General features: G+C 37.8%; 1 protein-coding gene across 2 annotated transcripts in view; it reads right to left on the bottom strand.

The window, feature by feature from the left end:
- The window catches only part of SBF2 (SET binding factor 2), a 463,869-nt gene that overhangs the window by 93,877 nt on the left and 344,652 nt on the right, over positions 1-25,340 (bottom strand). For both annotated transcript variants that reach the window (XM_080816668.1, XM_080816669.1), the window contains exon 17: positions 11,968-12,036. In XM_080816668.1, the coding sequence (XP_080672794.1) occupies positions 11,968-12,036 (69 nt within the window). The remainder of the gene's footprint in view (positions 1-11,967; positions 12,037-25,340) is intronic.

Genomic DNA, 25,340 nt, shown 5'->3' with positions numbered 1-25,340 from the left:
AGAACGGAGTTAACTCGACAAGAGGAAGGGAAAGAGGAAAAAGAGGAGCAAAGGTACGGTAATAACAAAAAAATCAGAAGCAGTCATTGACATTTAGGAAGGGCTTATCATTTCCTGGGAGGGAAGCATTTTACATGTGCTATTGCATCTAATGCTCATACTAACCCTACAAGGTAGATACTATTATCATCCTTATTTGTAGTTAATGACACTGTGGCGCAGAGCAATAAAATAACATGTCCAAGGTTACAGAGCCACTAAGGCCTTGTCAGTGGAACTCTGATATCCAATTACCAGATAGCAAATTTTGTGAAGGTGGAAGGAAGCTGTATTTTGGAAGCTGTGTACTGTGTAATGGTTAAAGGGATGGATTCCGGAATTAGACAAAATGGAATCTGAAGTCTACTTTATTCTTCAAAAAAAAAAAAACCAAAACTTTGAGCTATGTTGATCTTCCTTACTATATTTTTGTTTCCACATTTCATTAATTTTCTTTAATCATTATGGAAGATCAATTATGTACCAGATACAATCCAGGAGATGAGGATATACCAATGAACAAATGAACTTCCTGCTTTCCTGGAGCCTATGTTCACATGGCAAGACATCTAGAAAACAAATATAATAAATATATGTGATGCGCACACACACACATAAGAGCGGGGAAGGGAGAATAAGAGCGTTGGAGAGGGATGGGTAGAATTTTAAATAGGGTTGTCAGGACAGACCTCACTGAGAAAGTAACATTTAGGCAAAGACATGAGGAAACTGAGGGACAAAATCATGGAGTTAATTTAGGAAAGCGGTTCTGAGTAGGATGCAAAGCCACTGGCAGGTTTTGAGCAGAAGAATGACATGATTTGACTTATGCTTTAAAAGGGTAACTCTGGCAGCCCTGTTGACAATGGAATATAAGAGGCGAAGGTGAAAGCAGGGAAACCAGTAAGGATAATAATTCAGGTGAGAGTTTACCATGGATTAGAAATTGTTTCCTTAAATTATAAACATGTTTACAAATTTCAGTCTCCTTGCCCAAAACTGAAGGCTCTAGGTTCCACGTATTACTAGCTGTTTTTAGAGAGCTTAACCTGTGGCAGCAGATCACCTCAGATTCCTGTCACCTTTTCATCTTTCACTCTTGAAGATTTCCCTTACTTTCCCGTGCTTAATTATACACTTAAGATATCTGTATTTTACCCTGCATTATTAGTGTCTTCTTGCTGCTGGTGATGGTGGTGTTGCGGGGAGGGGTATTTCAGAATATTTAGTATGCTATATTGCTAGACCGGAAGTCCCTAGGTTTGAATTCCACCCTTTTCTATTTACTAGTTGTATGACGGTGGCAAGGTCTTTACATTTACCTAGACCCAGTTTCCTCAAAGACAAAACTGACATTGTTGTAAAGATTATGATCTAATTAATGTACATAAAGTACTTAGCCACAAGCATGGCACATAAGAAAAGGCTTAATATCTTTAACTATCCTATCATCATCATCATCATCACCATCTTTGCAGCAACTCATACATTGTAAGTACTCAATAATTACTTAAGTGACCTACTGAAAATGAATTACAAATGGCAGTGTGCTTGGTGGGAAAGAGGTTCGTCTTTCCCATTGGAAAGAAAATGGATGGGGGCTGTACTCACACAGCTGTGATTCATTAGATGTCTTCAGTTAAACACCCATGCTATGTTTATTGTCACCTCCCACTACTTCAGGACCAGAGCAAAGGGGGAGGTAACCAGTCAAATATCAGATCTAACCATCTCATGCCTCTACGAATAGTCAATTTATGCAAACAGAGGGAAAGAAGGTGGAATCTCTCCTCTATAACTTGTGGATCCTACTGAGATACTGTTTGTTTGTTTGTTTTTTCCCCTTCCAGGCAGTGTTTCCTCAGGAGGTCTACAGTTGACTGGTGGAGGTGGGTAAGCTGTTTATTAGGTTCCCTGGAGGAGGCGCAGGGCTTCCTCTTCCCATGAGACTATAACACTCACTAGCTATTTAAATAAGGTATTATCAGACAAAAGTTTAATTGAACTCTACCTTAAGGTGAGTATAATTAAATTTTTTTCCATAAAATATGTGTTTTTTAAGTATAAATCAATGTTATTTGAATTGTAAATCACGAACAACCTGACTGGTCAATGCAAGTAATTCTAGAAAAGTGGGTGAAAATTTGATTTCACTAAGAACACTGGCTTTCCACTAAAAGGAAAATTTTATTTAATAACCTAACTAATCACGAAGGGAATCTAGCATAAAAACACATGGCTCAGAGCTAACTCAATTCCTCTCCTGAAATCAGCTCTCAGTCCTTGATATTTGGGGGCTGGGTATTATCCATTGTCCCACCATTTCCTAAAGAGGACTAGCCCAGCACATACTAATAATATAACAGATGATTAAATATTATATCATATATATTACACATAATTGTTAGTATTGTTAAAATATATTGTTAAATTGTTAAAATAATATATTGTTAAAATAATAAAAATATTTTTCTGAGGTTTAAGAAGTTAAAATTTTTGACTCTGATAACATCTTTGTGGGCACATATTTTTTATTTCATGGTGAATTCTGTATATAAACCAGAACTATCAAGTTTTAGAAAATCCAGAAAAAACTATTTCATGAGCTTTCACTCTGTTTTCTAAAACCTAGATAACTGAGCTTTAGATAAGCCTAGACTACAGATGATAGGAAGTCAGACAATGTCTTAAGGAAGAATTTAAAAGTAGCACAATTGCGGCACCTGGCTGGCTCAGTTGGTTAAGTGCCCAACTCTTGATTTCAGCTCAGGTCTTGATCTCAGGGTCATAAGTGTAAGCCCCATATTGGGTTCCACACTGGGTGTGGAGCCTACTTCAAAAAAAAGTAACACAATTATACTTTAAACATGGAATAGTGGGGGGTTGGAGAGCTTCTGTGTTGGTGAACATACAGAGATTTGAGGAGAGAGGCACACCTAGAGAGGGCACAGAAGCTATCCACCCTTTCCCCACATCTGGTCCTTTGCAACTTTTCCTTCTGGCTGTTTCTGAGTTATAGCCTTTCATAATAAGCTGGTGGTCCAGCAAATAACATGTTTCTCTGAGTTCTTTTAACTGCTCAAACAGACTAATGGAACCCAAGGAGGTGGGTTCAGAAGCACGTAACTCCCTGTAGGTTAGGGCTCTATGCTCACCTTGTCATATGCATACAACTAGGTAACTATCAAATCATCCTAAATACAGCAGAAATTGCCTGAAGACCTGCAGAACAAACTCCACAAGTAAAGGCAGAGAAGAGGCCACATCAAAGACTGTAGGAAGTGTGGGGACCTTGTTTAGGGGAGAAACAGATTCTGGCTGCTACAGAGGGGAGAGATGGAGCTGTGGTCATGGAGAAGGGCAAAAGAGAGGGGCACACAGGGGAGTATGCAAGGAGAACATTTCCCCATGGCCACTCGTTTGGAAAGTGACAGGGCTGAATTCTGTGAATTCCTGCAACAAGAGAGGCTCTAAAAGCCTGAAGTTTTATGCTGTCAGTGGGCTGGACTCTGGGGGAGTCCAGAGACATCAGGGCTACTCCTGGAGAGAAGGCAGAAAAGCAACCCGGGGGCAGATGGTATGAAAATAGTGAGCTGAAGAGCACCTAGGACACAATGGGGGAGATTATTTGCTCTTAATGGAGCATGTCCCTGAGAGGCAGCATTCACTGAGACTGCTCCAGGAACAAAGGAGCTGGCCAGCACGGTTTCTCATCCCTACCCCTTAGCATAATCATGTTCCATCTGCAGGAGCCAGCGTAGTGCACACACTGGCTACTTAACTTGCTTTTACACTAACTGCTGATTGGGACTGCCTGGCACTCTTGTGGGACTGCCCTTCTCAGTCACACTCACCTCAGTCCCAATGTGGGACGCCCCTCTCCCAGAAGACCAGCATAAACCCTGCCCACACCATGTAATTCTGTACATGACCAGAGAATTCTGTAGGGACTCATGTCTCATCGAAGTGGTGTCAGGCCCCCAACACGGGGCCCCATCCCAGGACCCTGAGATCATGACCTGAGCTGAAGGCAGATGCTTAACCGACTGAGCCACTCAGGCACCCCACAAGGCCATTATTTCCATGAGCAAGAGACATAACTGGCCTTTCTAAGACAGAGAAGCAGGGAGAGACTTAGACAAAATGAAAAGAAAGGAATTTAATCCCATATGAAAGAACAAGACAAGGCCACAGCCACAGATCTAAGCAAAACACGCCTGATTTAAATCAATGATCATAAGGATATTCACTGGACTTGAGAAAAGAGTGGAGGACATTAGTGAGACATTAAACACAGAGATAGGGAATAATATAGCAGAGATAAAGGGCTCAATAAATGAAATGAGAAACATACTTGATGGAATGAACAGCAGGAGGGAGGAAGCAGAGGAACGAATTAGTGACCTAGAAGACAACAGAGAAAGAAGAGCCATACAAACATGGATAGACTTAGAGAACTGAGTGACTCCATCAAACGTAGTAACATTCATTATTATAGGAGTTCCAGACGAAGAGAGAGAAAAGGGGACAGAAAATTTACCTGAAGAAACAACAGCTGGAAACTTCCCTAATCTGGGGAAGAAAACAGATATCCAGGTCCAGGAGGCAAGGGGCCCCGAAAAAAATTTAGAAAAGCAGAAAAAAAGAGCCACACCAAGACATCTTGTCATTAAAATGGCAAAATACAGAGAAAAAGAAAAATATTAAAAGATGCAAGACAAAAGAGGACAGTTACATATAAACGAAACTCCATAAGGCCGTCAGTAGATTGGACACTTTCCAAGCCAGAAAGGAGTGGCATGATATATTCAAAGTGCTGAGTGGGAAAAAAATCTGTAGCCAAGAATACGGAGAAATAAAGAGATTTGTAGACAAACAGTAATTAAAGGAGTTCATGACCACTAAACCAGCCCTGCAAGAAATACTGAAGGGGATTCTGTGAGTGGAAGAGAAAAACCAAAAGTGACAGTACGAAAGTAGGAATTGCAAAAAAATTTTAAATGAATATTTCTAAAAATATTGTTCAAAGAACTTACAAAATAAAAGAATGTAAAATATGATACATATACTTAAAACATGGGGAGAACAGGAATAAAGAATGGGTTCAAACTTGAATGACCCACCAACTTAATATAGACTGTTATGTGCATGCAGAAGAGGTTATATATAAACCTAATGGTAACCACATATCAAAAACCACTAATAAATATACAAAGAATAAAGAGAAAGAAATCCAAATAAATCAATAAAGAAAACTAGCAAACCATGAAAGAAAGAGAAGGATCAGAGAAAATCTCCAGAAACAACAACAAAACCAGCAATAAAATGGCAATAAATAGATATCTGTCAATAATTACTTTGAATGTAAATGGACTAAATGCTCCAATCAATAGATAGAGGGTGACAGAATGGATAAAATAAGATGACTCATATATATGTTGCTTACTTTACTTATTCACTGTAAAGGATTTATTTGAGAGAGAGAGAGAGAGAGAGAAAGAGAGAGAATAAGTGCAAGAAGGGGAGGGGCAGAAGGAGAGGTAAAGAATCTCAAGCAGACCCCCACCCCCCAAAGAGTGAGGAGCCCTAAGGTGGGGCTCGATCTCACAAACCTGAGACCATCACCTGAGCCAAAATCAGGAGTTGACACTTAACCAACTGAGCCACTCAGGCATCCCTACAGAGATGCATTTTAAATATAAAGACACCTGCAGATTGAAAGTGAGGGGGTGGAGAAACATTTTATCATGCAAATGGATATCAAAAGAAAACCAGAGTAGCAATACTTAAATCAGACAGACTAGACTTTAAAACAAAGACTGTAACAAGAGATGGAGAAGGGCACTGTATAATAACAAAGGAATAATAAAAGGGATAATCCAACAAGAAGATACAACAACTGTTGAGGCTGAAGGTTTACTAACAAATTATCCTCTGTGAATAAATTTCTTTATAACATTAATAAGTGTCTCGATTAGTGTGGCTTTCATGTATATTACATATATATTTTAAAGATTTTATTTATTTATTTGAGAGAGAGAGAAGGAGAGAACACACGAGATGGGGGAAGGGGTTAGAAGGAGAGGGAGAAGCAGACTCCCCACCAAGCAGGGAGCCTGGCATGATCTCAGGACCCTGCTCTGAGCTGAAGGCAGGTGCTAAACCGACTGAGCCACCCAGATGCCCCAGCTTTCATGTATATTAATGTTGAAGGAAGCTCTAAGACTTGCTGCAACAGAAGCAATAACAGAAAGAGGATTCTGAGAAGGAAAAGAGGAGAGAATGAGGAACAAGTCCAGGAAAGTATGGAGAGTTGATTAGAAAGCCTGATTGAAAAGGCCCTCATGTGAGGGAGGGAACAAAACTCACACATACCAAGGCCTGAACCCAGAGGGAAAGGGAAGAAGGGGAAACAGTCACTGTAAATCACAGTGTCGTTATGTAAAGGAGACTACAAGGGTATGAGGTATTTAAATAAAAAAGGGTAGTCTCCTTCATCGTTGGCACATTCTTCAGTACCACAGTTCACTTTGTTTCCTTCTTTTTGCTTACTACTAATGATTTTCATGCCTGTTTGCCCTATAAGATAATCAAGTACTGGAGAGCAGAAACCATGTCTTCTGTACCACTGCAGCTCATCCAAGGCCTCGTACAGACTTTTACACAAAGGAGACACTCAGCAACCTTGGTAAAATATAATTTTCTACCAGGTGGTTAATATAACTTTGCATTTATAAGTAACCATGTTCCTTAAGATTTTCAAACTCCACAGTTGCCTTATAGTACTAGCTTAAACAGTGAAAATAAACTAATATTAATAAAGAATGGTGATTCTAAAGTATTATAATAATTGAGTTTCTCAGAAGCAGAGGTTTTTCAGATCTAGGAGGAAAGGAGTAGCCATTGCAAAGAAACACTGGGAGAAGCAAGAAGAGGTTGTGCTGAGAGGGGAGGAGGAAGGAATGCTAAGTTGTCTGAAAGAACAAGAAAATGAAGGGAGGAAATAAAAGCAAGACACTATCTCTGGCCATTCTAAAATTCTGCTATGCTGGAGGCATCTGCTGTAATAAGCACATTCATATCTCTCCCAGGCCAAATTTGGATTCAGCCCACTGTTGATGCCTGTCTTCACTCTCAAATGTTTTTCTGCTAATTTATTTTCAAGTTTAGTATTTTATTTTATAACCAAAAAAAAAAAAAAAAAAAAAGATGAAAAAAGACCCTTCATCACCACCCCCTGCCAATTTTTCCCAAAAATGTAATCCTTTGAGACTGGCTGTAGGAAATGCAATGCATCCAGATCATGAAGTTTTAAGAAAAACAAAATTCTTTTCCTATTTTGAAGACTTCTAAGAACCTCTCTTGTCACTTACCAATAGGGGGAAAAAAGGACTGATGAAATACCATTTTTTATATTATTTTAAGATTTTTCTTCCAGTAACAATCTTAATAACATGAATGTGGGCTCATCTGGATTCCATCGGTTAGAATTACCTATAAGCTGTCATATCTGTAGTAGGACAAGCAGGGTCCATATTAATGACTAACGGGCAAAACCAGTTAGTTATTCAAGGAACTTCTAAATCATCAGAGAAGTACAAAAGTGCATCTGCTGTGATTCTGAGTACTTAGTATGTTTTCTATTAGAAATATGTGGAAGTTAGAGATTTACATATAATGATATGTGATAATTATTAACTGATATAATAATATATCAGCTATATTATATATTATATATATAATATATTATAATATATTATAATAATATAATATCACATATAATGATATGTGATAATTATTAACAATTAATCAGCATATTCTGATTTTTCCTTACAATTCCTTACAATTCGCTCACATTTCTCTACTTTTAAGGAGTCGTATGTAACTCATGCTTTAACTCATGAAGCCTTTTCTGAAGAAGCTAGACATAAAAGAACATATATCATATGATTCCATTTATATGAAACATCCAGAAAAGGCAAACTTATAGGGACAGAAAGTATATTAGTGTTTGCCTGGAAACGAAAAGTGACTGCAAATGTACATGAGGTTTCTTTTTGGAGTGATGGAAATGTTCTAAGATTAGACAGTGTGATAGTTGTGCAAATCCATAATATACTAAAAATTGCTAAAATATACACTTAAAATGAGTGAATTTTATGGTATACAGGTTATACCTCAACAAACCTGTTAAGAATGAAACCTCTGTGTGTCTGGCCACTAGGGATTTTTGTACATGTTTAATGAAATGAAAATTTTAAAGGGGAACTAAATCTACTTCTATTGAGAATGAGAGCCTGAATAATGCTCTTATGAAATAAGACCTATCCTGAACAGTAAATCACCTGCAAAGTGCCACCTACGTATGGGGGATCTTTGGAATCTGGGAAGGGAATGTACCACTTCAGGGTGCTTGAATTTAAGATAAACAGGTTATTTCTATTTTTTTCCCAGGGTAAACATGAACTACAATGAGTACCAGGAGAGAAAGCTTCAGTTCTTCTGGGGATCATTTTGAGCATCAGTAACCAACCAATGTGTCTCAAAGAAGTAAAAGAAGGGATCATTCCTACTTTGATAGATTCTAGGATACTCTCTAGATTACCTGGGTGATTAAGAATTATAAGAGGGTGACTCTAAGAGATATAGATCATGGAAGAGAGGGCATTACACAGTGACTCATGATGAAGGGACCCACGGCCTTCACTGTTGCCCAAAGGTATCCTATTTTGTTTCTATTTCTGCTCTGACTATTGAGTTTTAGCTTAATCTTTAATTCTTTTTACTCCAAAAGAGCGACATTTACACAAGAACCCCTGCTTTAAACTTTGAGTATATACTTCAGTTCTTAATTAAACAAACATGATTTTTGAATAAAAAGGACCTAAGTAAACAAACAGTAACGCAATGTTATTATTCAGTAACTACGAAATGTTCCTCTGTCAATAGCTGATTAATGAATACGAAAGGCCATTAGACGGTTTGTTTCTTCAGAGTAAGGACCCAGGTGCTATTCACTTGCAACTCTGCAACAAAGTTAGCACCGGGCTTGCCATTCCTAATTACTGTTTGCTGAACTAAGAATGAAAGCATCATATAAATGATAAGCATAATATAAATGTAAATGATTACACTGTTTTTCACCATTAAAGTAATCCTTAACAATTTTTTTTTAAGATTTTATTTGAGAGAGAGAGCATAGGTGGGGGCGGGGGGAGAGGCAGAGGGAGAAGGACAAGCAGGCTCCTCAAGGCGCTTGATCCCAGGACCCGGAATCAGGACAAGAGCCAAAGGCAGATGCTTAACTGATTGAGCCAACCAGGTGCACCAGTAATCCTTAGCAATTTAAACCTGGTGGGTACTCTGCCTAAGCCCAAGAGGTAGTAGCTGCAAACTGTTTCTAGTATTGCTCTATTCCTTAGAATTCTCTTTACTTTTTACTTCTCTTTACTTCTTAGCAGTTAATCCCCTGTTACTACTTAATAACTTAATAAAATTTTCCTGCTCGTATTACTGGTGTGGTTTCTGGCTCCTAATTCATGTGCAAACCAAATCAAATCAAACCAAGCCAACAAGAAAGAATTAAATTCATAAGCCCACCCCTACAACGTAAGTTTAAATTATTGTTTGATAACACAGAGAAACAGTATGGCATTTAGCCCAACTTATTAACTACTTAAAAACTCCTACAAAACTAACCAGTATGATGGTTTTGCACTGCATAAACTAATCTAAGCTAGGACAACACTTCCAGAACTTTCTTTCCACTATGATTCTAGGGTTCGGGTTGGCCACAGGAGAAATTTCTCTAAGATTTGGACAAAAATGAAGCAGCAGTCATTACACTCTGAAGGCAACATAGGATGCACTGCTACAGCTCATATGCCTTGTCACTGATCTGCTGGCTCATGTTGATATGGGGAAAGGACTCAGCTCACAGTTCCTCCAGTTCCAGCCGCATCTCCTTCTGCTTCTCCTAGCCCAGGGCCAGGTGCATGTGTAGCTCTGTGGCTAACAGTGCTCCTTCTTTTGCAGGTCATTTGCATTGTGGAGGTTAGAAAAAGTAAGAGATACACACAGATTGCAGTTTGTCCTTGGTCTTCCCTGTGTCATGACCGACAGGGACTTCAGACCCACAAGTAGAGCCTAATTCAAAGCTTTCCATAAACTTTCCCCCCAGTTTCTATAACAATATAAGGGCTGAACCCTTATAATAAGTTACTTAATTATATCACTCATGGTACTTCTGCTGTCATGATCAAACCCTCACTAATATATACTGTAAAATGGTTAAATGATTCTCCTTAAAAAAGAATCATAAGCAATGAGTCACTCAAGCAATTGAGTTTCTATTGTCAATTCTTATTTTCCCTATGATTCTTATTTATTTCTACATAGTATTTAAGTTTAAAAAATATTTTAGACATTGAAAGTGGGAAAGATTTAAAATGCCATTTTCTTTAACAAATGCCAGGTGAGGGCCTATATAAAGACAAGTTAGACAGTGGACTAAGTTTTCTAGCTGCTCTGAGATATAGAAACAAATTTCCTAGGTGGTTTAGGATTCAGGACAGCCTGGTTAATTTTTTTAACAGTGTTCTCCATGCTAGAAGGTGAATGAGATGAAGGGATCAGGGAGTCACAGAAGGTTAGTATGTATGCACTGAAGGAAAAATGGAGTAGGCCTGGAGCTAGGGCTAAGCTGGGGAGGGAAGGCCAAAAGATGATGCATAAGCTCCAGTTAGTTGTCATTAGCTTCTAAACCTAAAATTCATTTGTTTGACTTTTTTTGAGATTTGTCCTGTTTCCTGAGCATGTTCAGTATGACGTGCCAGTTCTCAGAAGTGTGAACGTCAAGAATTCCACTTTCTGTTTTAAAAGAGGGAGGGAAGAAGGGTAAGTAAGAAGAAAGAGGGATATGCACTGACTTAGAGAAAGAACTTCTGATTATGGAGAACCTTTGGGTTAAGATCTTTAACTGTGGACGGGCTGTCTGAAGTACAGTTAAAAAAAAAACAAACCCAAAACTGGCCTTATCAATTAATATCTCTGAGAAAATATCCTAGACTCATGGAATTTATTTTCTGTGGTAGGGGAAAATACTCAAACATAAATAAATGAATAAATAATCGCAGGTGTTACAAAATGCTATAAAGAAAAATAAAGCAGGGGTGTCTGGGTGGCTCAGTCATTATGAATCTGCCTTTGGCTCAGGTCATGATCCCAGGGTCCTGGGATCGAGCCCTGCTTTGTGCTCCCTGCTCAGTGGGAAGCCTGCTTCTCCCTCTCCCACTCCCCCTGCTTGTGTTCCCTCTCTCGCTGTGTGTCTCCCTCTGTCAAATAAATAAAATCTTAAAAAGAAAAATAAAGCAAAAAAAAAAAAAAAAAAAGCAGGGATGGAATGGGTGGAGTTCTGTCTTAGGAGATGATTTAGTATTATGTATTAGATTTTTCTACACACAGTACATTTGGCTCTTGAACAATGTGTGGTTGGAGGCACTGACCCCTTGTGCAGTCAATAATCAATGTATAACTGTTACTTCCCCAAAACTTCACTATTCATGGCTTAGAGTTGACTGGAAGCCTTACTGATAACATCAGCAGTTGATTAACACATATTTTATATGTTATATGTACATATACTGTATTTTTACAGTAAACTACAGAAAATGCTATTGAGAAAATCATAAGGATGAGAAGATACATTTGCAGTACTGTACCAGAAAAAAGCCACAAATAAGTGGACCCGTACAGTTAAAATCTGTGTTGTTCAATGGTCAACTGTATGCAATAAATATTATAATAAATATAACCACAGATATATCTTTGATATACAAGTGGAAAAGATTCATGTTGTTCCATGGTAAACCAAACTGCATATATTTATATAAATCATAAGGAGCTTACGTATAGACCAATGAAACTTACCCTGTAGAAAGCACTGGTCAAAGGGAGCAATGCTGCAGCAATGTTATATTCTTCTAAACTTGAACAATCCTTAAACAAAACAAAGAGAAACAAGCATAATTAGGACATTTACCAGAAATCACAATAAAAATCTAGGATATACTGTTTACTGTCTTATGGGGTTTTTACTTTTATTCCAAATTGTCACTAAGTCTTACTTAAGTAAATCTGAAAAACAAAACAAAACAAAACTATCCTTGAAGTACATTACTTTAGAAAAGAGATGAAAATACATTTGAGATAGACTTTTTAAAAGTTTTAATGTAAATTCCAATTAGCTAACCTACAGTGCAATATTAATTTCAGATGTGCAATATAGTGACTCACCACTTCCACACAATACCCAGTGCTCATCACAGTAAGTGCCCTCCTTAATTCCCATCACCTGTTTCACCCATCTCCTCACCCACCTCCCCTCTGGGAACCATTCATTTGTTCTCTAAAGTTAAATAAGAGTCTGTTTCTTGGTTTCCCTCCCTCTCTGTCTTTTCCCTTTGTTTGGTTCCTTGTTTTATTTCGTCAATTCTACATGAATGAAATCACATGGTATTTGTTTTTCTCTGACTTATTTCACTTAGCATAATACTGTCTTGCCCCATCCGTGTTATTCCTAATGGCAAGATTTCATTATTTTTTATGGCTAAGTAATATTCCAATGCGTGTGCACACGCATGTAGACACAGACACAGACACACACATACACACCCCACTTCTTTATCCATTCACCAGCCAATGAACATTTGGGTTCCTTCCATAATTTGGTTACAAATAATGCTGCTATAAACATCGGGTGCATGTATCCCTTTGAATTAGTATTTTTATATCCTTTGGATAAATACCTAAGTAGTGCCATTGCTGGGTCACAGGGTAGCTCTATTTTTAACTTTCTGAAGAACCTCCATACTGTTTTCCAGAGTGACTGCATCAGTTTGCATTCCCACCAACAGCGCGAGTGACTGCATCAGTTTGCATTCCCACCAACAGCGCGAGTGGGTTCTCCTTTCTCCACATCCTTGCTAGCACCTGTTTTGAGATTTATATTTTAGCCCTTCTGACTGGTGTGAGGTAGTTTTGATTTGCATTTTCCTGATGATGAGTGATGCTGAGCATCTGTTCATGTGGGTGTTGGGCATTTGTATGTCTTCTCTGGAGAAATCTCTGTTTCTGTCTTTTGACCATTTTAAAATTGATTTATTCATTTTTTAGGGGTTGAGTTTGACAAGTTCTTTGTATATTTTGGGTACTTACCCTTTATCAGATATGCATTTGCAAATATCTTCTTCCATTCTGAAGGTTGCCTTTTAGTTTTGTTGATTGTTTCCTTCACCCTGCAGAAGTGTTTTATTTTGATGAAGTCCCTCCCAATAGTTTATGTTTGCTTTTGTTTCCCTTGCCTCTGTAGACATAACTAGTAAGAAGCTGCTACAACCGACATCAAAAAGGATAGCCTCTGCTGTCCTCTACGATTTTTATGGTTTCAAGTTTCACATTTAGGTCTTTAATCCATTTTGAACTTGTTTTTGTATATGGTATAAGAAAGTGGTCCAGTTTCATTCTTTTGCATGTAGCTGTCCAGTTGTCCCAACACCATTTGCTGAAGAGACTATCTTTTCCCCATTGGATGTTCTTTCCTGTTTTGTGGGAGATTAATTCACCATATATAGTTGCGGGCTCATTTCCGGGTTTTCTATTATGTTCTATTGATCTAGGTGGCTATTTTTGTACCAGTACGATACTGTCTTGATGACTACAGCTTTGTAATATAGCTTGAAGTTAGAAATCACGATGCCTCTGCTTTGCTTTTCTTCTTTTCTTCTTCTTCAAGGTTGCTTTGGCTATTTGTGGTCTTTTGTGGTTCCATACAAATTTTAGGATTGTTTACTCTAGCTCTGTGAAAATGCTGATGGTATTTTACAGGGACTGCAATTAAATATGTAGATTGCTTTGGGTAGCATAAACATTTTAACAATATTTGTTCTTCCAATCCATGAGCATGGAATGTCTTTCCATTTCTTTGTGTTCTCTTCAATTTGTTTCATCTGTGCTCTATAGTTTTCAGAGTACACATCTTTCACCTCTTTGGTTAGGTTTAGTTCTAAGTATCTTATTGCTTTTGGCGCAACTGTAAATCAGACTAATTCCTTAATTTCTTTTTCTGCTGCTTCATCCTTGGTTTATAGAAATACAACTGATTTCTGGACGTGATTTTGTATCCTGTGACTTTACTGAATTTGTGTATCAGATCTAGCAGTTTTTGGTGAAGTCTTTTAGGTTTTCTATATCGAGTATCATGTCATCTGCAAATCGTGACAGTTTTACTTCTTCCTTATCAGCGTGGATGCCTTTTATTTCTTTTTGTTGTATGATGGCTGTGGCTAGGACGTCCAGTACTATGTTAAATAACAGTCGTGAGAGTGAACATCCATGTCTTGTTAATGACTGAAGAGGAAAAGCTATCAGTTTTCCTCATTAAGGATGATATAAGCTGTGGGTTTTTCATATATGTCCTTTATTACATCTAGGTATGTTCCCCCTCTAATCCTACTTTGTTGAGTTTTTTTTTTTTTTATCATGAATGGATGATGGATGTTGTACTTTGTTAAATGCTTTCTCTCCATCTATTGAAATGATCATATAGTTCTTATCCCTTTTATTAATATGGTGTAGCATATTGATTTGCGAATACTGAACTGCCCTCACAACCCAGGAATAAATCCCACTTGATCGTGCTGAATGATTTCTTTAATGTATTATTGAATTTGGTTTGCTAGTATTTTACTGAGAATTTTTGCATCCAAGTTCATCAGGGATTGGCCTGTAGTTTTCTTTTTTAGTGGAGTATTTACCTGGTTTTTGTATCAGGGTAATGCTGGTTTCATAGAATGAATAGAATGAATCTGGGAGATTTCCTTCCCTTTCTACTTTTTGGAATAGTGTGAGAAGAATAGGTATTAACTATTCTTTAAATGTTTGGTAGAAGTTGCCTGTGAAGCCTCTGGCTCTGGTTTTGTTTTTTGATTATTGATTAAATTTTTTTGCTGGTTATTTGTCTGTTCTTGTTTTCTATTTCTCCATGTTTCAGTGTTCGTAGTTTATATGTTTGAAGGAATTATTTTCATACACTACTGGTGAGCAGCTACCTTTACTTTCCTGTTTTATAAAGATTGTATTAAAAGCTGTGTAATTTATATTTAAAAAAACTTTTGGAAGGAATTTCAGTATATTTATTATATTTCACTGCCTCTAAGATACACATTTTTTTTCATACTTTAACTTCTCTAAGACTTGAATCCCTCTTGTAACTAACTGGAAATGTTTTTTCTTAGTGTTGAATACAAAGGGTATTTTGTTATTGATCAGGCAAAAGAGATGTTATTGATGCCAAAATTCATTGGGTGAAATGTTGGGGAATGGAACAGTCAGAAGATCTCAGTGGGAATGTAAAATGGTGCAGCTGCTAGGAAAACAGTATGGCAATTCCTCAAAAATTGAAAAACAGAATTGCCATATGTTCCAATAGTTCTACTTCTGGGTATATATCCAAAACAACAGTAAATTGAACAGATATTTGTACATTCATGTTCACAGAGGTATTATTCACAATAGCAAGAGGTGAAAGCAACCCAATCCTTAGCTCTGCAAGGAAGACTCCTTGGTTCTCCAAGGAAACATACCTAAAAGGTTTCCATAGGAATGCTATGGGGAGTGTACTCAAACTTGCACAAACACTAGTTTTACAGAGTATTGATAGCTATTATTTGTGGGGAGTTGGGAGTTGGGAAAATGCTGGGTAAACAAAATTAAATGAAGTGCCCTTGCTTGTTTTTTAATTTTTTAAAAAAGACTTTATTTATTTATTTGAGAGAGAAAAAGAGAGAAGGCATGAGCAGGCTCCCCACTGAGCAAGGAGCCTGATGCGGGACTTGATCCCAGGAACCTGGGATCATGACTTGGGCCAAAGGCAGACACTTAACCAACTGAGTCACCCAGGTGCCCTCTTGTTTTGTTTTTCTTTTTCTTTTCTTTTTTTCTTTTTTTTTTTTTTTTGGAACTGTAGGACTTCTCAGGGTTTTTAAACTGTGACTGTATGGAGACAAGTTGGTCAGCAGCATCTCCAAACTGAATTTGAGTAAGAACATTTTTTAAGAAAGTAGTTGAAAATATATTTTGGAAAAACGATGATTCAATATCATCAAAAATCTAAGAGAATTCCAACCAAAGGATCACCTTAAAACTTGTTAGGGACTTTTACTTTTTTTTTTAATTGAAGTATAACTAATGTACAATATCCTATCACTTTCAGGGGAATCATAGTGATCCAATATTTTTCTATATTACCAAATGATTCCCATGATAAGGCTAGTTAGTGTCACCAAATAAGTTATTACAATATTGACTAAATTCCCCATGCCGTATATTATATCCCCATGACTTATTTTATAACTGGATGTTGCTACCTCTTAATCTCCTTCACCTATTTTGCCTACAACCCAACCACTCTCCCTTTTGGTAAGCAACAATTTGTTTCTTGTATCTGAGTCTATTTCTGTTTTGTTTGTTCATTTATATTGTTTTTTAGATTCTACACATAAGTGAAATCATACAGGACTTGTCTTTCTCTGCCTGATTTATTTCATTTAGCATAATATGCTCTAGGTCCATCCTTGCTGTCACAAATGGCAAGACCTCAGTCTTTTCTCTCTCACACACACACCACATCTTTGTTCATCTATGGAAGGACACCTAGGCTGCTTCCATCTCCTGGCTATTGTAAATAATGTTGCTATCAACAGAGGAGTGCATTTATCTCTTCAGATTGGTGTTTTCTCCTTCTTTGGATAAATACCCAGCAGCAGAACTCCTGGTTTATATGGTAGTTCTACCTTTAATTTTTTAAGGAACCTCCATACTGTTTTCCATAATGGTTGCATTTCCCAACAACAGTATAAGAGGGTTTCCTCTTCTCTATATCCCTACAAATACTTGTTATTCTCGGACTTTTTTCTTGACTTCTGTTAATTTCATATTTGACAGACACTTTTGTTGAACAATTAAAAGATGCTAGATAAAATGTTTAAAAAATTTTAATGCAAAGCAATAAACTGGCAAGGACCTAATGAATACTCAGACCAAAATGTAAGTTAAGTGGAACCTGGAGTGATAAACAGAGCACTGAAGTAAAATTTTACCTCAGAAGCAGCTTGTGAGCAAAGTAAATCTGAATATTAGTTTTGAACAATTAAAGGACTCAAGGGACAGGAAACAAAGCCCAGTGCTTCCTAAGGGTAGGAAGTCCATTAGGAGAGCTACCATAAACCTCAAACCCCTAGAGCCACCTAGAACACCAGATAAGAAGGCTGGGGTATAAAAAAGATAATTACACAAGGAAACTGATAAATATGTGGGTAAATCTGAACACACAGTGATATAAAACAATGATAATTATGTCTTTTGGTATTAAAGAAAATTAATGATACAAGTAACATGTACAACCACAGTAGCACAGAAATTGTGAGGTGGTAGTCTAGAATTGGATATTGATAAATTAAGTGAGCATTTAAAGTTTTCGTGTTATTACCAAAGGAATATAGAATGGGTTATAACTTCTAATCTAATGGAGAAGAAAACAAACACAAAACTTATAACCCAAAGGAAAGCCAGAAAGAGGAAAAGAAACCCCCAAGGAAAAACAATCAGAAAATAACAAAATAAGATGGTAGAAATAAATAAAGTTGTGATAGCCAAAATAAACCAAATATTCTGGCTAAAAAGTAAAGATTGTCATTGAATAAAAAGCTAGAGTCTAAATATTTGTTGTTTAAAACTTAAGAATACACAAAAGGTAAAAGGCTGGAAAAAGATGTACCAAGCAAATACCAAAAGGAGTGGAGATAGCTATATTAACAATCATACAAAATAATCTTTAGGAAAAAGGCATTACAAGAAATAAAAAGAAGCATTACATAAAATAGCTCAACTTATCAGAAAGATGTGACAATTTTAAATGTGTATACACTTAATTAACTTAGCCTTTGTCTAAAAACACACAAAGCAAAAATTGACAGACATATAAAAATATAAATTCAAGGGGTGCCTGGGTGGCTCAGTGGGTTAAAGCCTCTGCCTTCGGCTCAGGTCATGATCCCAGGGTCCCGGGATCGAGCCCCCCATCAGGCTTTCTGCTCGGCAGGGAGCCTGCTTCCTCCTCTCTCTCTGCCTGCCTCTCTGCCTACTTGTGATTTCTGTCTGTCAAATAAATAAATAAAGTCTTTAAAAAAATATATATATATATATATATAAATTCACAATCACATTGAAAGATTTTAATATACCACTGCCATTACTTAACATCTCAAGGAAGTAGAAAAATCAGTACCAAAGATTTTTTAAAAAGTCAGAGCTAATGGGTATACACTGAATACTATATACAGAAGGGGAGGAGCAAGATGGCAGAGGAGTAGGAGACCTAATCTCGTCCCAGGAATTCAGCTAGATAGTTATCAAACCATTCTGAACACCTACAAACTCAACAGGAGATCAAAGAAAAGAATAGCAGCAATTCTTTGAACATAAAAGTGACCACTTGGTGCGCCTGGGTGGCTCAGTGGGTGAAGCCTCTGCCTTCGGCTCAGGTCATGATCTCAGGGTCCTGGGATAAAGCCCCGCATCGGGCTCTCTGCTCAGCGGGGAGCCTGTCCCCCGGCCCCACTCTCTGCCTGCCTCTCTGCCTGCTTGTGATCTATGTGTCAAATAAATAAATAAAATCTTAAAAAAAAAAAATGACCACTTTCTGGAAGGTAGGATGTGTGGAGAAGTGAATCTGAGGCAATATATGGGAAGATAGACCATGGTGGGGAGGGAGCCTCCGTTAGCTGGCTCCCAGCAAGTGACAGAGCAGCAGAGCACAAAATCAGAACTTTCAGAAGTCTGCTCTTGTGAGGGATGTTGTTCCAGTGGCTAAGAGGGAGGAGGGAGTGAGGTGGAATCCTCGCTGGCGCAGTGCGGTCTCAGGACCCTCGGGGTCACAGAAAGACCAGGGGTGCCTGAGTGTGGTGGAGCTCCCAGGCATCAGAGTGGGGAAGCTGGCTGCAAAGACAGAGATGAGGAGTGGGCTGTCAGATTGGGGTTGCCATAAACTGTGATCCGCAGCACAGTTGGGCTACTACTCTTTGAGCAGGGACCTAACAAGCCACTGATCCAGGGAGATGCCCCCCTTTCCTCCACTGGGAGGAGTGGTGCAGGCTGCAGGACTCTGCTGGGTTTGGAAACTCCAACTGAGGTTGTGTGCCAGAGACAGAAACACTTGGTTATAGGCCGGGTGAGCACGGAGTGTGGCCAGAGACCAGGGAGACAAATGTGATTGACTGCTTTTCTCTGAGGACACACTGAGGAGTGGGGCCCCAAGTTCTTGTCTTCTCTGGGGCCAGAGATTGGGAGGCCGCCATCTTCATTCTCATCCTCTAAAACTGTGTGGAAAGCCTTCATAGAACAAAAGCAGTTGAGAGCAAACCAGAGTGGATTACTTAGCCTGGCCCCTGGCAAGGGAGGTGCAATTTCACCTCAGGCAAAGACATTTAAGAATCACAGCAATGGCTCCTCCCCCAGAAGATCAGCAAGAACATCCAGCCAAGACCAAGTTTACTGATCAATGAGAAATGCAAAACTCCAGCACTAGGGGAATACACACATAGAATTCATGGCTTTTCTCCCCATGATTTGTTAGTCTTTCAAAGTTAATTTTTTAAATTTTCTTAATTTTTTTCTTTTTCTATTTTTTTCTGAAATTTTCTTCTTTCCTTTTTCAACCAATACCTTATATGAACAATTCCTTTTTAAAAATCTTTTTAAACTTTCATTTTTACACTCATATTCAATCCCTTTATTGTATTTAATCTTATTTTTTGTATATATATATAAGTTTTTCTTTTTTTAAATTTTGGGATACACTTACTTCTTTTTTTTTTTTTTTTAGACCAAGATTTTTAATTTAAGACGTGTGGGTGATGCAATTACATTTACTGAAGAACACTACTTAAACAATCAGATGTAGGCTTCTTCTTACACTTACTTCTAACAGACCAAAATAGACCCTGAACCTATGGCTTTATTCTAGTTTCCCAACCTGATCACATTCACTTTTCTTTTTTTTTTTTTTTCATTTATTTTCTTTCTTTTTTCAACCAACTTCTTATCAGTTCTTTTTTTTTAAATCATTTTTAATTTTCATCTTTATAGTCATATCCCATCCCTTTATTGTATTCACCCTTATTTTTGTATATATGTTTCTCTTTCTTTAAAATTTTGGGAGGCAGGTTCTTCTAACAGACCAAAATACACCCAAAATTTAGTGTATGGCTCTGTTCTATTCACCAGCCTAATCATATTCTTTTTTTTTTTCCCCTTTCTTTTTCCCCCAGTTTTGGGGTCTCTTCTCATTTGTTTAGTGTATATTTCTCTGGGGTCGTTGTTACTCTTTTAGTATTTGGTTCTCTCATTCATCTATTCTTCTCTGGACAAAATGACAAAATGAACAAAAAAAGAAACAAGAGAACAAGAGCCAGTACCAATTGCCAGGGACCTAATCAATACAAACATTAGTAAGATGTCAGAACTAGAGTTCAGAATGATGAATTTAAAGATACTAGGCGGGCTTGATAAAAGCATAGAAGATACTAGAGAATCCCTTTCTAAAATCTAACGAAGTTGAAATCAAAGAGGCTATTAATGAGGTGCAATTAAAAAAAAATGGAGGCTCTAACTGCTAGGATAAATGAGGCAGAAGAGAGAATTAGTGATATAGAAGACCAAATAATGGAGAATAAAGAATCTGAGAAAAAGAGAGAAAAACTACTGGATCATGAGGGTAGAATTCGAGAGATAAGTGATATCATAAGACCGAACAGTATTAGGATAATTGGGATCCCAGAAGAAGAAAGAGAGGGATGGGCAGAAGGTAAAATGGAGCAAATTATAGCAGAGACGTTCCCTAATTTAGGGAAGGAAATGGGCATCAAAAAATAGGAGGCACAGGGAACACCCCCAAATCAATAAAAATAGGTCAACACCCCATCATCTAATAGCAGAACTCACAAGCCTCAGAGACAAAAAGAAAATCCTGACAGCAGCTTGTGACAAGAGGCCTGTAACCTACAATGGTAGAAACATTAGATTGGCAGCAGATCTATACAGAGACCTAGCAAGCCAGAAAGGACTGCCATGATATATTCAGAGCACTAAATGAGAAAAACATGCAGCCAAGAATACTATAGCTAGCTAGGCTGTTGTTGAAAATAGAAGGAAAGATAAAAAGTTTTCAAGACAAACAAAAACTAAAAGAATTCACAGACACTAAGCCAGCCCTACAGGAAATATTGAAATATTTGAATATTTGAATATTGGAAATATTGAAATATTGTCCTCTAAGCAAAGAGAGAGCCTAAAAGTAATATAGACCAGAAAGAAACAGAGACAATATACAGTAACAGTCACCTTACAGACAATACAATGGCACTAACTTATTATCTTTCAATAGTTACCCTGAATGCAAATGGGCTAAATGACCCAATCAAAAAACACAGGGTATCAGACTAGATAAAAAACAAGACCCATCGATATGCTGTGTGCAGGAGACTCATTTTGGACCCAAAGACACACCCAGATTTAAAGTGAGGGGATGGAAAACCAGTTGCCATGCTAATGGACATCAAAAGAAAGCTGGGTTGGCAATCCTTATATAAGATGAATTAGATTTTAAACGAAAGACTACAATAAGAGATGAGGAAGGACACTATTTCATACTTAAAGAGTCTATCCAACATGAAGAACTAATAGTTTTAATTATCTATGCCCCTAACACGGGAGCAGCCAATTATATAAACCAATCAGAAACAAAATCAAAGAAACATATCAACAGTAATAAAATAATAGTAGGGGACTTTAACAACCCCCTCACTGAAATGGACAGATCATCTAAGCAAAAGATCAACAAGGAAATAAAGGCTTTAAATGACACACTGGACCAGACAGACTTCATGGATATATTCAGAACATTCCATTCCAAAGCAACAGAATACACATTCTTCTCTAGTGCACATGGAACATTCTCTAGAATAGATCACCTCCTGGTTCACAAATCAGGTCTCAACTGGTACCAAAAGACTGGGATCATTCCCTGCAAATTTTTGGACCAAAATGCTTTGAAACTAGCACTCAATCACAAGAGGAAATACATGGAGGCTAAAGAGCATCCTAGTAAAGAATGAATGGGTCAACCAGGAAATTAAAGAAGAATTTTTAAAAATGCACAGAAACAAATAAAAATGAAAACACAACTGTTCACCTAACACCTCCATCCACTTTCCCTCCAAAACTCTCAGTTTGTTTCTCAGAGTCCACAGACGTATTGCATGGAGTGAGCACTGGCTGTGGTGCATAAACAATCTTGGAACACTGAAAAACAAATTTTAAAAAAACCACAACTGTTCAAAATTACTCAGCAAAGGCGGTACTAAGAGGAAAGTATATAGCAATACAAGTCTTTCTCAAGAAACAAGAGAGGTCTCAAATACACAACTTAACCCTACACCTACAGGAGCTGGAGAAAGAACAGCAAAGAAAGCCTAAACCCAGCAGAAGAAGAGAAATTATAAAGATCAGAGCAGAAATCAATGAAATAGAAACCAAAAGAATAGTAGAACAGATCAACGAAACTAGGAGATGGTTCTTTGAAAGAATTATTAAGATTGATAAACCTCTGGCCAGACATATCAAAAAGAATAGACAAAGGACCCAAAATAATAAAATCATGAATGAAAGAGGAGAGATCACAACCAATACCAAAGAAATACAAACAATTATAAGAACATATTATGAGCAACTATACACCAGCAATTTTGACAATCTGGAAGAAATGGATGCATTCCTAGAGACAAATAAACTACCAAAACTGAAACAGGAAGAAAAAGAAAACCTGAACAGACCCATAACCAGTAAGCAGATTGAAGCAGTCATCAAAAATCTCCCAACAAACAAGAACCCAAGGTCAGATGGCTTCCCAGGGGAATTCTACCATTCTTTTTCCTACCAAACATTTAAAGAAGAATTTATACCTATTCTCCTGAAACTTTTCCAAAAAAATAGAAATAGAAGGTAAACTTCCAAACTCATTTTATGAGGCCAGCAGTACCTTGATCCCAGAACCAGAGAAAGACCCCATCAAAAAGGAGAATTACAGACCAACATGCCTGATGAACATGGATGCAAAAATTCTCACCAACATACTATCCAATAGGATCCAACAGTACATTAAAAGGATTACTCCTCACAACCAAGTGGCATTTGTTCCTGGGTTGCAGGGGTGGTTCAACATTCGCAAATCAATCAATGTGATAAAATATGTTAATAAAAGAAAGAACAAGAACAAGGGATACAGGGTACATACCTCACTATCATAAAAGCTATCTATGAAAAACCCACAGTGAATATCATTTTCAATGGGAAAAAACTGAGAGCTTTCCCCTGAGGTCAGGAACATGGCAGGGATGTCTACTATCACCACTGCTATTCAACATAGTACTAGAATTCCTAGATGCAGCAATCAGACAACAAAAAGAAATAAAAGGCATCCAAGTTGGCAAAGAAGTCGTCAATCTCACTATTTAGCAGATGATATGATACTTTATGTGGAAAACCCAAAAGACCCCACCCCAAGACTGCTAGAACTCATACAGGAATTCAGTAGTGTCAGGATATAAAATTAATGCACAGAAATCAGTTGCATTTCTATATACCAAGAACAAGACAAAAGAAAGTAAAATTAAGGAGTCAATCCCATTTACAATTGTACCCAAAACCATAAGATACCTAGGAATAAACCTAACCAAAGAGGCAAAGAATCTGTACTCAGAAAACTATAAAGTACTCATGAAAGAAACTGAGGAAGACACAAAGAAATGGAAAAACGTTTCATGCTCATGGATTGGAAGAACAAATAGTGTGAAAATGTCTATGCTATCTAGAACAGTCTACACATTTAATGAAATCCCTATCAAAATACCATCAACTTTTTTCAAAGAAATGGAACAAATAATCCTAAAATTTATATGGAACCAGCAAAGACCCTGAATAGCCAGAGGAATGTTGAAAAACAAAACCAAAGCTGGTGGCATCACAATTCCAAACTTCACACTCTATTATTACAAAGCTGTAATCATCAAGACAGTATGGTACTGGCACAAAAACAGACACATAGATCAATGGAACAGAATAGAGTCCAGAAATGGACCCTCAACTCTATCATCAACTAATCTTCGACAAAGCAGAAGGAATGTCCAATGGAAAAAAGACAGTCTCTTCAACAAATGGTGTTGGGAAAATTGGACAGCCACATGCAGAAGAATGAAAGCGGACAATTTCCTTACACCACACACAAAAATAGACTCAAAATGGATGAAAGACCTAAATGTGAGGGAGGAATCCATCAAAATCCTTGAAGAGAACCCAGGCAGCAACCTCTTCAGCCTCAGCTATGGCAGCTTCTTCCTAGAGACATTGCCAAAGGCAAGGGAAGCAAGGGCAAAAATGAACTACTGGGACTTCATTAAGAGAAAAAGCTTTTGCACAGCAAAGGAAATAGTCAATAAAACCAAAAAGACAACTGACAGAATAGGAGAAAATACTGGCAAATGACATATCAGGTAAAGGGCTAGTATCCAAAATCTATGAGGAACTTATCAAACTCAACAACCAAAGAATAAATAATCCAATCAAGAAATGGGCAGAAGGGGGCGCCTGGGTGGCTCAGTGGTTAAAGCCTCTACCTTCGGTTCAGGTCGTGGTCTCAAGGTCCTGGGATCGAGCCCCGCATCGGGCTCTCTGCTCAGCGGGAGCCTGCTTCCTCCTCTCTCCCTGCCTGCCTCTCTGACTACTCGTAATCTGTCTATCAAATACGTAAATAAAATCTTAAAAAAAAAAAAAAAAGAAATGGGCAGAAGACATGAACAGACATTTGTGCAAAGCAGACACCCAAATGGTCAACATCACTTGGCATCAGGGAAATACAGATCATTAACAAGTCAGGAAATGACAGATGTTGGCGAGGATGAGGAGAAAGGGGAACCCTCCTCCCCTGTTGGTAGGAATGCAATCTGGTGCAACCACTCTGGAAAACAGTATGGAGGTTCCTCAAAAAGTTGAAAATAGATCTACCCTATGACCTAGCAACTGCACTACTGGGTATTTACCCCAAAGATACAAACATAGTCATCCGAAGGGGCACATGCACACCAATGTTTATAGCAGCAATGTCCATAATAGCCAAATGATGGAAAGAGCCT

This window comes from Martes martes (genome assembly GCF_963455335.1).
Source record: "Martes martes genome assembly, chromosome: 10".
NCBI lineage: Eukaryota > Metazoa > Chordata > Mammalia > Carnivora > Mustelidae > Martes > Martes martes.
This window is presented reverse-complemented; position numbering and strand designations above follow the sequence as displayed.